Source organism: Symphalangus syndactylus, chromosome 22 (assembly GCF_028878055.3).
Source record: "Symphalangus syndactylus isolate Jambi chromosome 22, NHGRI_mSymSyn1-v2.1_pri, whole genome shotgun sequence".
In the NCBI taxonomy this organism is placed as follows: Eukaryota; Metazoa; Chordata; class Mammalia; order Primates; family Hylobatidae; genus Symphalangus; species Symphalangus syndactylus.
Window position 1 is genome coordinate 14,348,646 of NC_072444.2, and position 15,866 is coordinate 14,364,511.

Here is a 15,866-nt window from a genome sequence, read left to right on the forward strand (position 1 = left end):
CCCAGGAGGCTGAGGCAGGAGAATTGCTTGAACCAGGGAGGAAGAGGTTGCAGTCAGCTGAGATTGTGCCACTACACTCCAGCCTGGGTGGCAGAGCAAGACTGTCTCAAAAAAAAAAAAAAGTGAAAATTGTATATATTCTATTAACCTACTACATCCAAAATATTACCATTTCAACATGTAACTGATACATTTATTAGTGAGATATTTTACATATTTTTTTGAACCAGGTACATCTCAGGGTCTATATTTCAAGCGCCCAATGGCTACACATGGCCAATAGTGGCTATTTTATATCTGAACGTTGGCTCTCAATCCCAGCTGTGCCATATACTACCTGTGTGGCTGGGAGCCAGTAATTTTACCTCTCTGGACCTCAGTTTCTTTGCCTGTAAAATGGGCGCACTAATTCATTTCCCCCGCCCCCAATTAGTAATAATAGGAGCAGTTGGTGATTTTTCTTTTTCTTTTTCTTTTTGAGACATCCTGCCTGGCTAATTTTTTTTTCTTTTTCTTTCTTTCTTTCTTTTTTTTTTTTTTTGAGATGGCGTTTCGCTCTTGTTGCCCAGGCTACAGTGCAATGGCATGATCTCGGCTCACTGCAACCTCCGCCTCCTGGATTCAAGCGATTTTCCTGCCCCAGCCTCCCAAGTAGCTGGGATTACAGGCATGTGTCTCCATGCCCAGCTACTTTTGTATTTTTAGTAGAGACAGGGTTTCACCATGTTGGTCAGGCTGGTCTCAAACTCCTGATCTCAGGTGTTCTACCCGCCTCGACCTCCCAAAGTGCTGGGATTACAGGCATGAGCCACCGTGTCTGGCCACCTGGCTAATTTTTGTATTTTTTGTAGAGATGGGTTTTTGCCATGTTGCCCAGGCTAGTCTCGAACTCCCGGGCTCAAGCAATCTGCCCACTTCCACCTCCAAAAGTGCTGGGATTATAGGCATGAGCCACCGTGCCTGGCCAGATGGTAAGAATTTAAAATCTCTTTACCCACTTTCCCACAGCATGGGCGAATATAGTGAGTTGTTAACTTCAAAGGCTCACGCCTATAATCCCAGCACTTTGGGAGGCCGAGGCGGGCGGATCACCTGAGGTCAAGAGTTTGAGACCAGCCTGACCAACATGGTGAAACCCTGTACAAAATTTACCAAGGTGTGGTGGTACATGGTGTAATCCCAGCTACTCAAGAGGCTGAGGCAGGAGAATTGCTTGACCCTGGTGGGTAGAGGTTGCAGTGAGCCGAGATTGCACCACTGTACTCCAGCCTGGGTGACAGAGCAAGACTCCGCCTCAAAAAAAAAAAAAAAAAAAAAGGCTCTTGCCTTTTAACAGTGTGTTTGTTTGAGGTGATCTCTTGCCTGTTGAAGGCTTATAGAGATCCAGTGCAAGGCTGAAAGCAGGAAGGCATTGGGGGCCTCTTATTTCCCTAAGCATTGCAAAGGCCTTGAAAACAGGTTTCACCTGTCTGACTTTTTTTAAGGTAGCCAAATTGTCAGTGATGAAGATAACTAGGTATCATCCAGGCCAGTGGTTTTTCATCTTGGTTTCACCTTAGAAGCACTTGAGAAGTTTTCAAAAATCAGTGCCTGAGCTCTGCCCCCTGGAGGGTGAGGCCTAGATATCTGTTGTTGTTTTTAACAGATTTTTTTTTTTTTTCTTGAGACGGAGACTCACTCTGTTACCCAGGCTGGAGTGCAGTAGCGTGATCTCAGCTCACTGCAACCTCTGCCTCCTGGGTTCAAGCGATTCTCCTGTCTCAGCCTCCTGACTAGCAGGGACTACAGGCACATACCACCACACACCACACCCAGATAATTTTTGTATTTTTTTTTTAGTAGAGACAGGGTTTCTCCATGTTGGCCAGCTGGTCTCGAATTCCTGACCTCAAGTGATCTGCCTGCCTTGGCCTCCCAATGTCCTGAGATTACAGGTGTGAGCCACTGTGCCCGGCCTGACTTGTATTTTTAAAGCTCTTCCAGGTAGGTGATTCTGATGCTCACCAAGAGAATCTCTGATCTGGTCCAACTACCTCATTTTCAAGTTGGAGAAACTGAGGCTCAGAGGAGGAACTGACTTATCTTAGGTCACACAGAAAGTTAGCAGCAAAGCCAAGCTAAAGCCCAGGGCCTCTGCCTCTCAGGCGTGTGCTCTGTTCTCAGGGCCCATTCCCCACCAGTTTCTGGAGCCTTTCATAGACAGATATTGAGCCCTTGCTCTGGGCCAGGCGTCAGGGCTATAGGGGTGAATGAGACATGATCCCTACACTCAAGGAGCTCCTGTTACTGTGTCAGAGTCAGTCCAATATGGTGAGAGCTAGGGTGGTGGGCTCTCAGGAAAGGGGTACCTGAGCCAAGCTGGGCTTGGGGGGAGGTTAGGGAAAGCTTCCTGGGGAGACACCAGAGCCTAGCTCTGAAGGGTGACTTGGAATTAGGCAGCCAGAGGACTGAAGAAAGGACATTTTCCAGTCAGAGGACACAGCAGGGACAACGGATCAGCAGGAAACAGCACTGGAGCCTGGGAAATGGCAGGAGGGTACTGGTAGAAGAACAGGCAGGTCTGTGCTGCTGGAGCGTGCAGGTCACAGCTAGCTATGCTGGGAGATGGGGTTGGAGATGGAAGGAAACACCAGTTCACGAAGAGTCTCTTAAACCAAGCTGTGAAGCCTGGGCTTAATCCCAGGTGCAGAGGGAGCCGCTGGAGGATTTTAAGGGAGTGACCTGGTCAGATTTAGTTGAAAGGAAGATTCTGGGCCGGGCACGGTGGCTCACGCCTGTAATCCCAGCACTTTGGGAGGCCGAGGTGGGCGGATCACGAGGTCAGGAGATCGAAACCACGGTGAAACCCCGTCTCTACTAAAAATACAAAAAAATTAGCCGGGCGTGGTGGCGGGCGCCTGTAGTCCCAGCTACTCGGGAGGCTGAGGCAGGAGAATGGCATGAACCCGGGAGGCGGAGCTTGCAGTGAGCCGAGATTGCGCCAATGCACTCCAGCCTGGGTGACGGAGCGAGACTCCATCTCAAAAAAAAAAAAAGAAAGGAAGATTCTGGGTGGGATATGGTTAGAGAATGGAGAGGAGCCAGGGATGGAGGCTGGGAGACTGCTGAAGCCAGGAGGGATGGTTTCACTCTCCTGAAACAGAACAGTGGCAGTAGGAGTGGAGAGGGGAGAGAAGAGTCAAGGCACAGTTAGGTGTGGGCAGTAGAATGGACAGAATTCAGTCATTCAATGAATGAAGAGGCCAGGTGTGGTGGATCATGCCTGTAATCCCAGCACTTTGGGAGGCTGAGAAGGGTGGGTCACCTGAGGTCAGGAGTTTAAGACCAGCCTGACCAACTGATGAAACCCCATCTCTACTAAAAATACAAAATTAGCCGGACCTGGTGGCATATGCCTGTAATCCCAGCTATTCGGGAGGATGAGGCAGGAGAATCACTTGAACCCGGGAGGCGGAAGTTGCAATGAGCTGAGATAGTGCCATTGCACTCCAGCCTGGGCAACAAGAGTGAAACTCTGTCTCAAAAACAAAACAAAAACACACACTTAATGAATGAAGGGACTTTATCAATTGGCTATTGCTGTGTAACAAGCTACCCTCAAACTCGGTGAATTAAAACAACAGCATTTATTACTACAAATCATGTATTTGGAGGTTGGCTGATTTAATCTGAACCTGGCTGGGTATTTCTTTTTTTTCCCATAGGTTCTTGGGGAACAGATGGTATTTGGTTACATGAATAAGTTCTTTAGAGGTGATTCATGAGATTTTGGTGCACCCATCACCCAAGCAGCATACACTGCACCCTATTTGTAGTCTTTTATCCCTTGCCCCCCTCCCAACCTTCCCCCCAAGTCCCCAGAGTCCATTCTATCATTCTTATGCCTTTGCGTCCTCATAGTTTAGTTCCCATATATCAGTGAGAACACACAATGTTTGGTTTTCCATTCCTGAGTACTTCACTTAGAATAATAGTCTCCAGTTTCATCCAGGTTGTTGCAAATGCCGTTAATTCAATCCTTCATTCCATCGTAGAAATCACAGTTGCTTTATCCACTTGTTGATTGATGGGCATTTGGGTTGGTTCTATGATTTTGCAATTGAGAATTGTGCTGCTATAAACGTGCATGTGCACGTATCTTTTTTGTATAATGACTTCTTTTCCTCTGGATAGATACCCTTGGCTGGGTATTTCTGCTGATCTTAGCTGGGCTCACACGTGTGTCTGCTGGTTGTGTGAGAGGCTCTGTTCTAGGCCGGGTTTGGCTGGAACAGCTCTGCTCCATGTCCTTGTCTCTCCCTGCAGGGACCAGTGCGCTAGCCCAGGGATGTTCTTCTCATGGCAATGACAGAGTGCAAGCCGAAACATACACAGTCTCTAAAGAACTACATTTGGCACTGGCTTACTGTCACTTCTGCCTCATTCTGTTGGCCATAGCGAGTCCATGCTGAACCCAGAATCAAGGGACAAAAAAAATACTCCTTTTGATGGGGGCAGGGAGAGGTGGCACAGGGCAGTAGAAGCATTGAGCTGAGCTGAGAGGGACACCAAACTGCCATGTGGTCTTGGGCAAGTCACCTACCTCTCTGTCACTCATGTGACAGTCATGTGACATTGGTGCTGTTATTGTTTGCATTTTCCACATGAAAAAAATGAGCGCGGCCGGGCGCAGTGGCTCATGCCTGTAATCCCAGCACTTTGGGAGGCCAAGGCGGGTGGATCACGAGGTCAGGAGATCGAAACCATCCTGGCTAACACGGTGAAACCCCGTCTCTACTAAAAATACAAAAATTAGCCGGGCGTGGTGGTGGGCGCCTGTAGTCCCAGCTACTCGGGAGGCTGAGGCAGGAGAATGGCGTGAACCTGGGAGGCGGAGCTTGCAGTGAGCCGAGATTGCACCACTGCACTCCAGCCTGGGTGACAGGGCGAGACTCTGTCTCAAAAAAAAAAAAAAAGAGAGATTGGGTAATTTATAAAGAAAGAGGCTGAATTGACTCACAGTTCCACATGGCTGCGGAGGCCTCACAATCACGGTGAAAGGCAAAGGAGGAGCAAAGTCATGTCTTATATGGCAGCAGGCAAGCGCTAATTTTTTTTAACATTTTTTTCTAGAGACTGGGTCTCCCTGTATTGCCCAGGCTGGTCTCAAACTCTTAACCTCAAGCAGTCCTTCTGCCTCGGCCTCCCAAAGTGCTGGGATTATAGGTATGAGCCATTGTGCCTGGCCCCGTTCTACTGTAGATGTTTGTTTAGGTAGTTTGCAGTTTGGGGTTGTTATGAATAGTGCTGCTATGAACAATTCTTGCATATATCTTTTGGTGGACGTACATACATGTTTTTCTTGGGTGTACAGCTAGGAATGGAAGTACTGGGCTGGAAGTTTGGTGGCTTTTTATTTTCTATGTTTCACAGAGGTTTTTGTTTGTTTGTTTGTTTTAAGACAGGGGCTCACTCTGTCACCCAGGCTAGAGTGCAGTGGCACCATCATAGCTCACTGTAACCTCAAACTCTTGGGCTCAAGCAGTACTCCCACCTCAGCCTCCCAAGTAGCTAAGACTACAGATGCATGCCACCATGCCTGGCTAATTGTTAAATATTTTGGAGAGATGAGGTCTCGCCATGTTGCTCATGCTGGTCTCAAACTCCTGGCCTCAAGTGATCTCACTTCATCCTCCCAAAGCACTGGGATCACAGGCGTGAGCCACCATCCCCTGCCCATTTTCCAGATTTTATGATTAGAGAAACTGAGGTGCAAGACTGATTTGCTTACACCTCAAGATAGTGATTAGATTTTAAAACTGGCACTCAGATATAGGTAGAAAGAGAGAGCATGAGATGGGGGAGATGCATACACGTACACACACACCCATACCCATGTTAAAACTTTCCAGATTTGGCCGGGCGTGGTGGCTGATGCCTGTAATCCCAGCACTTTGGGAGGCCGAGGTGGGCGGATCACCTGAGGTCAGTAGTTTGAGACCAGCCTGGCCAACATTGTGAAACCCCATCCCTACTAAAAATAAAAAAATTAGCCAGGCATGGTGGCCAGCTACTCCAGAGGCTGAGACAGGAGAATCGCCCGAACCCGCGAGGCGGAGGTAGCATTGAGCCGAGATTGCCCCACTGCACACCAGCCTTGGCGACAGAGTGAGGCTCCGTCTCAAAAAAAAAAAAAAGAAAGAAAGAAAGAAACTTTTCAGATTCTTCCCCACACATATTCTATCCAACCCTCATTATATCTCTGGGAGGTAGACTTGATACCCTGATTTTTGCAGAGGAGAAAACTGAGGCTGTAGGAGGTCCCATGCAGGAGAGAGAATGAGATGAAATAACAGCTGTGGGTGCATTTTGTAAAATATAAAGCCCTGTCCAGATTTGCGCAGAGTGGTTTCTCCACAGAGCTCACTCATCTGTATACACAGCTTCTACAGAAAGAACAGCCACAAATTACTCTGTGGGGGATGTATTCTACTGCAACAAATCTTTTTATCACAGAGCCTTATTTTTTTCTTCCAAAAAGATGAGACTGGCTTCTAAGGACACATTAAACCCATACATCCTTTTTGTTCTGGCAAGGTTTTATGACTCACTTAGTTAAAGAGCCCTCAGAAAGTGGAGGTGACAGATCTTCCTGCAGGCTGAATGAGCCCTGGATAGGAAGCTTTTGTAAGAGGCCAGCTTTTGCTTTTGTAAGAGGCCAGCTTTTGCTGGCCGGGTGCGGTGGCTCATGCATGTAATCGCAGCACTTTGGGAGGCCGAGGTGGGTAGATCCCCCAGCACTTTGGGAGGCTCAGACGAGCAGATCCCTTGAGGCCAGCCTGGCCAGTACGAAACCAGCCTGGCCAACATGGTGAAACCCCCTACTAAAAATACAAAAATTGGTTGGGCGTGGTGGCGTATGCCTGTAATCTCAGCTACACAGGAGGCTGAGGCAGGGGAATAGGCTGAACCTGGGAGGCAGAGGTTGCAGTGAGCTGAGACTGGGTCACTACACTCCAGCCTGGGCAACAGAGTGAGACTCTGTCTCAAAAAACGAAAAACAAAAAACAAAAAACGAAAAATAAAACAAAAATTAAAGCCGGCGTGGTGGCTCACGCTTGTAATCCCAGCACTTTGGGAGGCCGAGGCGGGTGGATCACGAGGTCAGGAGATCGAGACCACGGTGAAACCCCGTCTCTACTAAAAATACAAAAAATTAGCCGGGCGTGGTGGCGGGCGCCTGTAGTCCCAGCTACTCGGAGAGGCTAAGGCAGGAGAATGGCATGAACCCGGGAGGCGGAGCTTGCAGTGAGCCGAGATCGTGCCACTGCACTCCAGCCTGGGTGACAGAGCGAGACTCCGTCTCAAAAAAAAAAAAAAAATAAAATAAAATAAAATAAAACCCTTTATGATTATATTCCTTCTTCCTTTTCCCTCCAGGAGTAACCACTATCCTGAATTTTATATTTATAATTTTTTTGCTTTTCCTTATGGTTTTGCCACATATATTTATCTCCCTAACAGTTTGTTTCTTCTTGCATGTTTTTGACTTTGGCACTCTGCCTTGTTTGTGACAATCACCATTTTGGTATGTGTAGCTGTGGTTTACTCTGTTTTGCTTCTCTGTAGCCCTCCATCATAGGAATACGCCATATGCTACCATTCTGCTGTTGATGGACGTTTGGTTGTTTTTAGTTGTTTGCTATTTCATGCTACTAAGACCATTCTTGTTTCTGTCTTCTAGCGAACACAGAAGAGTTTCTCTGCCATGCATACCCAGCAGTGGAATTGCTGAATCATGAGGTAGTCATCACATCTTTAGTTTTATGAAATAATACCAAATTGTTTGCTTATGAAGTTTCTCCAATTTTTACTCTACTAGTGGTAGAAAATTGCTCCACACTTTTTTTTTTTTTTTTTTTTGAGTCAGAGTCTCGCTCTGTCACCCAGGCCGGAGTGCAGCAGCGCGATCTTGGCTCGCTGCAAGCTCTGCCTCGTGGGTTCATGCCATTCTCCTGCCTCAGCCTCCTGAGTAGCTGGGACTACAGGCGCCCACCACCGCACCCGGCTAATTTTTTTTTTTTTTGTATTTTTAGTAGAGACGGGGTTTCACCGTGGTCTCGATCTCCTGACCTCCTGATCCGCCCACCTTGGCCTCCCAAAGTGCTGGGATTACAGGTATGAGCCACTGCGCCCGGCCCACACTTTTTTTTTTTTTAAGAGACAGGGTCTCACTGTGTTGCCCAGCCTGGTCTTGAACTCCTGGGCTCAAGCAATCCTCCTGCCTCAGTCTCCCAAGCTCCACACTCTTATTAACTGACATGATGTGATCAGATTTAAAATGCTGTACTTTTCTACTAGGTGAAAATGGTATCTTGTTGTCATTTTGATTTTTCTTTCTTTTTTTTTTCTTTTGTATAAAATAGATAGTCTTGCTATGTTGCCCAGGCTGGTCTTGAACTCCTGGGCCCAAGCCGTCCTCCCACCTGGGCCTCCCAAAGTGTTGGGATTACTGGCATAAGCCACCACACCCGGCCTTCATTGTCATTTTAATTTTTTTTTGTTTTTAGGTGGAGTCTTGCTCTGTCGCCCAGGCTGGAGTGCAATGGCGTGATCTTGGCTCACTGCAACCTCTGCCTCATGGATTCAAGTGATTCTCCTGCCTCAGCCTCCTGAGTAGCCAGGTGCCCACCACCATGCCCAGCTAATTTTTGCATTTTAGTAGAGATGGGGTTTCACCATGTTGGCCAGGCTGGTCTCGATCTCCTGACCTCAGGTGACCCACATGCCTCAGCCTCCCAAAGTGCTGGGATTACAGGTGTAAACCACCACGCCTGGCCTGTATTTTTTATTTTATTATTTGAAGTGTGATGGGAAAGAGATAGTTGCTTATAGACTACAGTCCATGTCTCCAAAGGTAGCTAGATTATGAGAAATTCTCCTACCTTTGTTCACAATGGGGAGGGATAGCAGACAGGAGAGGAGACAGCCTCTGAATTGTGTTACTTCTTGCAAAGCTACAGCCTAGCCTTCCTAACCAAGTCTGTCTGCTCCTGTCCCTGTGTCCCTGTCCTTCTTCCCAAGATGTTGCCAAGGGCTGGAGGGCTTGCACGCACACCAGCCCCTTGAGCCTTTCTGAACCCACGCCATTCGCTGAAATGAGGTCACTGGAATGCTTGGAACTCAAGGAGTGACCGCATGAGTTTGTGGGGCAGGCACACCAGGCTTCCGTGGGAAATGACGCACCTCAGTCACCCAGACTGTCTGCAGGGGAGAAAGTTTCAAACGAGCCAACCAGAATTCACATTTTCCATGTGAACCAAAATGGGAGCAAAACTTCAGCCAGAGGCTTTTGGGGTGGAGCCTGGGGCGAGTGGGGGCAGGAGGGGGTCATCACACCAGCTATACACGCATGCCTTAAGGCTTTTCATCCTCAACTGAGGCAATGTAGGCAAGGGTAGAAATTTCTTGAGGGCTCTGGACCTGGTTTTTCCACTTCCAGCCAGGTGGCCTTGGGCAGGTAGCATCACCTCTCTGAGCATTGTTTGGGCCATTATAAGTTGGGAGCCATGTTGCCCACTTTACAGGTTGGGTGACTGTTAGCCCCAAAGCTAGCTCAGTGCCTGGAATATAGCAAGAGCTCTTCAAAAGATATTGTTATAATATCCTTTAAATTGTAATATATGTTTTGGAGTTGGTGGCTTAGGATTGGTTTTCTTAAATTGAGGCTTTCCCCTCTCCTCCAGGCAGATTTTTTTTTAAATGAAGCACCCACAAATTTGGGGAGTGGGAGGGAAAATACTGCATTGCAGGTTTAGCTGCTGCTGCTTCTTTTTTTTTTTTTTTTGGCAGAGTTTCACTCTCATTGCCCAGGCTAGAGTATAATGGCACGATCTTGGCTCACCGCAACCTCCACCTCCTGGGTTCAAGCAATTCCCTTGCCTCAGCCTCCTGAGTAGCTGGAATTATAGGCATGCACCACCACGCCTGGCTAATTTTGTATTTTTAGTAGAGATGGGGTTTCTCCATGTTGGTCAGGCTGGTCTCGAACTCCCGACCTCAGGTGATCCACCCGCCTTGGCCTCCCAAAGTGCTGGGATTACAGGCAAGAGCCACCGTGCCCAGCTGGTGATTGATTTTTAAAACATTAAGAAGCTAAAGCCGCTCACACCTGTAATCCCAGCACTTTGGGAGGTCAAGGCTGGAGGATCGCTTAAGTCCAGGAGTTTGAGACCAGCCCTGGCAACATAGCAAGACCCTGCCTCTATGAAAACAAACAAATAAAAAATAATTAGCTGGACACGGTGGTGTGCACCTGTAGTTCCAGCTACTTGGGAGGCTAAGGTTGGAGGGTCACTTGATCCAGGAGGTCGAGGCTGCAGTGCGCTGTGGTCATGCCACAGCACTGTAGCCTGGGGGACAGAGCTAGATCCTATCTCAAAATAAATAAATAAACAAATGATTTTTTAAATTACTGGTTTATTATATAGGATTCAAATGAACAACCAGAAGAAAAGGTACATAGGACAAGGTCTGAAAAAAGCTTCAAGGGGCCAGCCACAGTAGTTCATGCCTGTAATCCCAGCACTTTGGGAGGCCAAGGCAGGCGGATCATGAGGTCAGGAGTTTGAGACCAGACTGGCCAACATGGTGAAACCTGGTCTCTACTAAAAATACAAAAATTAGCTGGGCATGATGGCATGTGCCTGTAGTCCCAGCTACTTGGGAGGCTGAGGCAGGAGAATCGCTTGAACCCAGGAGGCAGAGGTTGCAGTGAGCCAAGATTGCGCCACTGCACTATAGCCTGGCAACAGAGCGAGACTCCATCTCAAAAAAAAACATTATTCATGCTCACTATAGGACATTTGGAAAATTCAAATGAGTAGAAAAAAGGCCACCACCCCCCATACTGTGTAGAGAAATACATTGTAACAATTTGGTTTCTTTCCTGATGGCCTTTATCTTTCCCTGGGTACAGTTTTATTTTGTTTCCATTGTTGCTAAATAAATAGAATGATGCTTTCTGATTCACAACTTACAGAGCTGATTTCATGTACTTCTAACAAGCTTGTGATGATTCCAAAAACTACGACACTTTGTCCCCTCTGGGAATTGCATGGGTGGGGCACATCACCCTCCCCTGTATTCTGCTACTTTTTAGAATGCCAGTTTCACAGCACTATGGCCAGCTTTAAGTAGTATCTTTTTAATCATATAGTTCATTTCAGGCTTCCACATTGTCCTTCTAGAAACTAACTCTATTTTTTTTTCTTTTTTAAACCCCAGATCTTCTGAACGTGTCCCCGCTCCGTGAACCCACAGTGATCTGTTTGTTTTGCCTGGTCCCAGCTTATGCATTCTTCGAGTCTTGGTAACCAGGATGTTTTGTCTGTTCAGGCTCTAAAACGATCAGTGGGATAGGAACCAAAGTTAAGTAGCTTAGGATGCGTCAAGATGAACCTGGGAAAACTGCGAGCTGCCGTGCTGACTGGACTGCTTCTCTGAATCAGCTAGAACTTCTTTTTGTGTCTAGTTTTAAAAGCTCCTCAGAAGCAACCCTAAATCCAGAATCGTTTCAATTATTATGAGAGGAATTCTGAAGTTCTCATTAAACACACGAATGTCTCAAGCTTTGAACAGAGCCAGATGCCAAAGGCAAGAATCCCAGGGCATTGCCCACCTGGGTGTGATCCCCTGATAATTGTCTAACAAATTCAGCATGTGTCCCCTGGGCATGACCATCTGCTGGGAAAAGTTCCAGAACCCTGAGACATCTTGGGATTCCTGTGGTTTAGGAAAGACCTTTAACTACCAGCTGGTAGTTGTCTCAGCGTTCTTCAAATAGTCCGGTCTTGTTTAATATTTTTAATATTATTATTTAATTTTATTTTATTGCAGCTGTACTTAGAGAATAGTCCAGTCTTGAGACCTCTTCACTGTGGTCTGTTCTGGTGTACGGCTCCCACCAGTGCGAAGCAGAAGGATGACTTTGCTCTGTTGTCAGGACAACCTTGAAGGAAGGTGCCAAATGTGTGGAGGTCTGTGGGAAGAGAGAGCCACCTAGCATGTCCCCACTGAACCAGTCAGCAGAAGGCCTTCCCCAGGAGGCCTCCAACAGATCCCTGAATGCCACAGAAACCCCAGAGGCTTGGGATCCCAGGACCCTCCAGGCGCTCAAGATCTCCCTTGCCGTGATCCTTTCCATCATCACACTGGCCACAGTCCTCTCCAACGCCTTTGTACTCACCACCATCTTACTCACCAGGAAGCTCCGCACCCCTGCCAACTACCTGATTGGCTCCCTGGCCACCACTGACCTCTTGGTTTCCATCTTGGTCATGCCCATCAGCATCGCCTATACCATCACCCACACCTGGAACTTTGGCCAAATCTTGTGTGACATCTGGCTGTCTTCTGACATCACGTGCTGCACAGCCTCCATCCTCCATCTCTGTGTCATTGCTCTGGACAGGTACTGGGCAATCACGGATGCCCTGGAGTACAGTAAACGCAGGACGGCTGGCCACGCGGCCACCATGATCGCCATCGTCTGGGCCATCTCCATCTGCATCTCCATCCCCCCGCTCTTCTGGCGGCAGGCCAAGGCCCAGGAGGAGATGTCGGACTGCCTGGTGAACACCTCTCAGATCTCCTACACCATCTACTCCACCTGTGGGGCCTTCTACGTTCCCTCAGTGTTGCTCATCATCCTATATGGCCGGATATACCGGGCTGCCCGGAACCGCATCCTGAATCCGCCCTCACTCTATGGGAAGCGCTTCACCACGGCCCACCTCATCACAGGCTCTGCAGGGTCCTCCCTCTGCTCGCTCAACCCCAGCCTCCATGAGGGGCACTCGCACTTGGCTGGCTCCCCTCTCTTTTTCAACCACGTGAAAATCAAGCTTGCTGATAGTGCCCTGGAACGCAAGAGGATTTCCGCTGCACGAGAAAGGAAAGCCACTAAAACCCTGGGCATCATTCTGGGGGCCTTTATCATCTGCTGGCTGCCCTTCTTCGTGGTGTCTCTGGTCCTTCCCATCTGCCGGGACTCCTGCTGGATCCACCCGGCGCTCTTTGACTTCTTCACCTGGCTAGGCTATTTAAACTCCCTCATCAATCCAATAATCTACACTGTGTTTAATGAAGAGTTTCGGCAAGCTTTTCAGAAAGTTGTCCCTTTCCGGAAGGCCTCCTAGTCTTATTCGGTGATGACTCTTGTTATCTTTTGTGTCCTGTAACCTCATCAGGATTGTCTTTTTTTTTTTTTTTAATTATTTTCTGAGACTTGGATTAATTAATCATATCTTGAGTCTTGGTTCAATCAACAGAATTGTTCTTTTTCCTGTTGTTTTCTTAACTTCTGAAAGAGCTGTGGGTGGTGGGGGGTGGGAGGCAGGACTGATTTCACTACTTAGCATAATATTTTCTTTCTTTTTTTTTTTCTTGAGACAGAGTCTTGCCCTCTCACCAGGCTGGAGTGCAGTGGCGCAATCTCGGCTCACTGCAACCTCCGCGTCCCGGGTTCAAGAGATTCTGCCTCAGCCTCCAGAGTAGCTGGGATTACAAACGTGTGCCACCAGGCCCAGCTAATTTTTGTATTTTTAATAAAGATGGGGTTTCATCATGTTGGCCAGAGTGGTCTCGATCTCTTGACCTCGTGATCCGCCTGCCTCGGCATCCCAAAGTGCTGGGATTACAGGCATGAGCCACTGTGCCTGGCCAACATAATGTTTTCACAGTTCCTCTTTGTTGGAAGAAATGTGACCTACGAGATTCCCAGTTGATACAGTTCAGGTGAGAAGCTGTATCGACTTAACTATAGAAAAGACCCCAGGCTCAAAGGGAAGGCTCTCTGGTCTACCTGAGATCTATATGGAGCTTAAAGGAGGGTGGATAAGATTAATGACCTGAATTGAAAGAGAATTTGGAGCCAGGATGGGTCTCCATTCTGTGTGGCACCTTGATTGGAAAATAATTTCCATGCGTTTCTTCCACTGAGTCTTTCTTAGATTAAATCTCTCCCAGTTGTCCGTGAAGAGAAAGTCAGTATTTGCAGTGCCAGTGATATAGAGTGACTTGGAGAGAGATTCAGAGGTTAGCGGTAGCGGGGGTAGGATGGTTGGGACCAGACTGACTACCCTGTACCCTTCCTTCTTCCCCAATATCCCTGCACCATCTTCACATTCTGAAGTTGAAACCCATGATCACCCCTTTGAGGTAGATTGACGGGCTTTAGACACTTGCCCCCCAGCCCCCGCTTTGCCTGGGACACCATCCTGAATTTTTTTTCTGAATTTTTTTTACATCTCTTTCTCATTAGAGATCTGGAAACTCATTAGAGATGTTGAGTCTTATCAAATAAAAAGCACGAGACATCATGGCCAGTAACGTCTTTGGGTTATTTTTCCCACTCTCCCTGGATGAGAAACCATTCAACTCAATTCAGTCTCTAGCATTTGTTGAGCACCTACCACATGCCAGGTCCCACGCTCCAGCCTTGGCACTTGTTATCTCCTATCAGGATGTGAGGAAGTAAGGACAGCGTGATGATTAAGAGCTCAGTGGCCATGCTCAGTGGCTCATACCTATAATCCCAGCACTTTGGGAGGCTAAGGTGGGAGGATTGCTTGAGCCCAGGAGTTCAAGACCAGCCTGGGAAACATGGCAAAACCCTGCCTCTACAAAAAAATACAAAAATTATCCAGACATGGTGGTGTGCACCTGTAGTCCCAGCTGCTTGGGAGGCTGAGGTGGGAGGATTGCTTGAGCATGGGAGATTGAGGCTACAGTATGCCATGATCATGTCACTGTACTCTGGCCTGGGTGACAGAGCAAGATCCTATCTCAAAAAAAAAAAAAAGGGCCGGGCGCGGTGGCTCATGCCTGTAATCCCAGCACTTTGGGAGGCCGAGGTGGGTGGATCACGAGGTCAGGAGATCGAGACCATCCTTGCTAAAATGGTGAAACCCCGTCTCTACCAAAAATACAAAAAATTAGCCGGGCGTGGTGGCGGGCGCCTGTAGTCCCAGCTACTCGAGAGGCTGAGGCAGGAGAATGGCGTGAACCCAGGAGGCGGAGCTTGCAGTGAGCCGAGATTGCGCCACTGCACTCCAGCCTGGGAGACAGAGCGAGACTCTGTCTCAAAGAAAAACAAAAACAAAAACAAAAACGGCTCAGGACCTGATGTCTCAGCTCAAATCTGAGTGCAACCAATTTCTCCTGGGTGAACCGGGACAAGTTTCTTTTCTTTCTTTCCTTCTTTTTTTTTCTTTTTTTTAGACAGAGTTTCGCTCTTGTTGCCCAGGCTGGAGTGCAATAGCCTTATCTCAGCTCACTGCAATCTCCACCTCCTGGTTTCAAGCCATTCTTCTGCCTCAGCCTCCCAAGTATCTTGGATGACAGGCATGTGCCACCACGCCTGGCTAATTTTTGTATTTTTAGTAGAGATAGGGTTTCACCATGTTGGCCAGGCTGGTCTCGAACTCCTGACCTCAGGTGATCCAGCCGCCTCAGACTCCCAAAGTGCTGGGATTACAGGCGTGAGCCACCAAGCCCGGCCCTTTTGTTTTCTTTTTAAGACAAGATCTCATTCTGTTGCCCAGGCTGGAGTACAGTGGCACAATCAGGACTCACTGCAGCCTTGACCTCCCAGGCTCAGCCTTCTGAGTAGCTGGGACCACAGGCTCGCACCACCATGACTGGCTAATTTTTTAAATTTTCAGTAGAGATAGGGATCTTACTATGTTGCCCAGGCTGGTCTCAAACTTCTGGGCTCAAGCAATTCTCCCCCCTCGGCCTCCCAAAATGCTGGGAATACAGGCCTCAGCCACCACACATGGCCTAAAAAAGTTTCTTTATCTCTCTTTGTCTCATTTTCAACTATA

At 47.9% G+C, this 15,866-nt stretch overlaps 1 protein-coding gene across 19 annotated transcripts in view; it reads left to right on the plus strand.

Moving 5' to 3' along the window:
• HTR1D (5-hydroxytryptamine receptor 1D) overlaps positions 1 to 14,362 on the plus strand; it is a 53,461-nt gene extending 39,099 nt beyond the window's left edge. For 4 of the 19 annotated variants that reach the window (XM_063631579.1, XM_063631577.1, XM_063631575.1 and 1 more), the window contains 3 exons: positions 7,724 to 7,782; positions 8,550 to 8,663; positions 11,266 to 14,362. In XM_063631579.1, coding sequence (XP_063487649.1) covers positions 12,045 to 13,178 — 1,134 coding nt within the window. In that variant the 5' untranslated portion in view covers positions 7,724 to 7,782; positions 8,550 to 8,663; positions 11,266 to 12,044 and the 3' untranslated portion in view covers positions 13,179 to 14,362. Of the gene's footprint in view, positions 1 to 7,723; positions 7,783 to 8,075; positions 8,158 to 8,549; positions 8,897 to 11,265 lie in introns of all 19 variants that reach the window. The other 15 variants (XM_055262082.2, XM_063631572.1, XM_063631570.1 and 12 more) reach the window with 7 other exon arrangements.
• Positions 14,363 to 15,866: the final 1,504 nt, after the last annotated feature.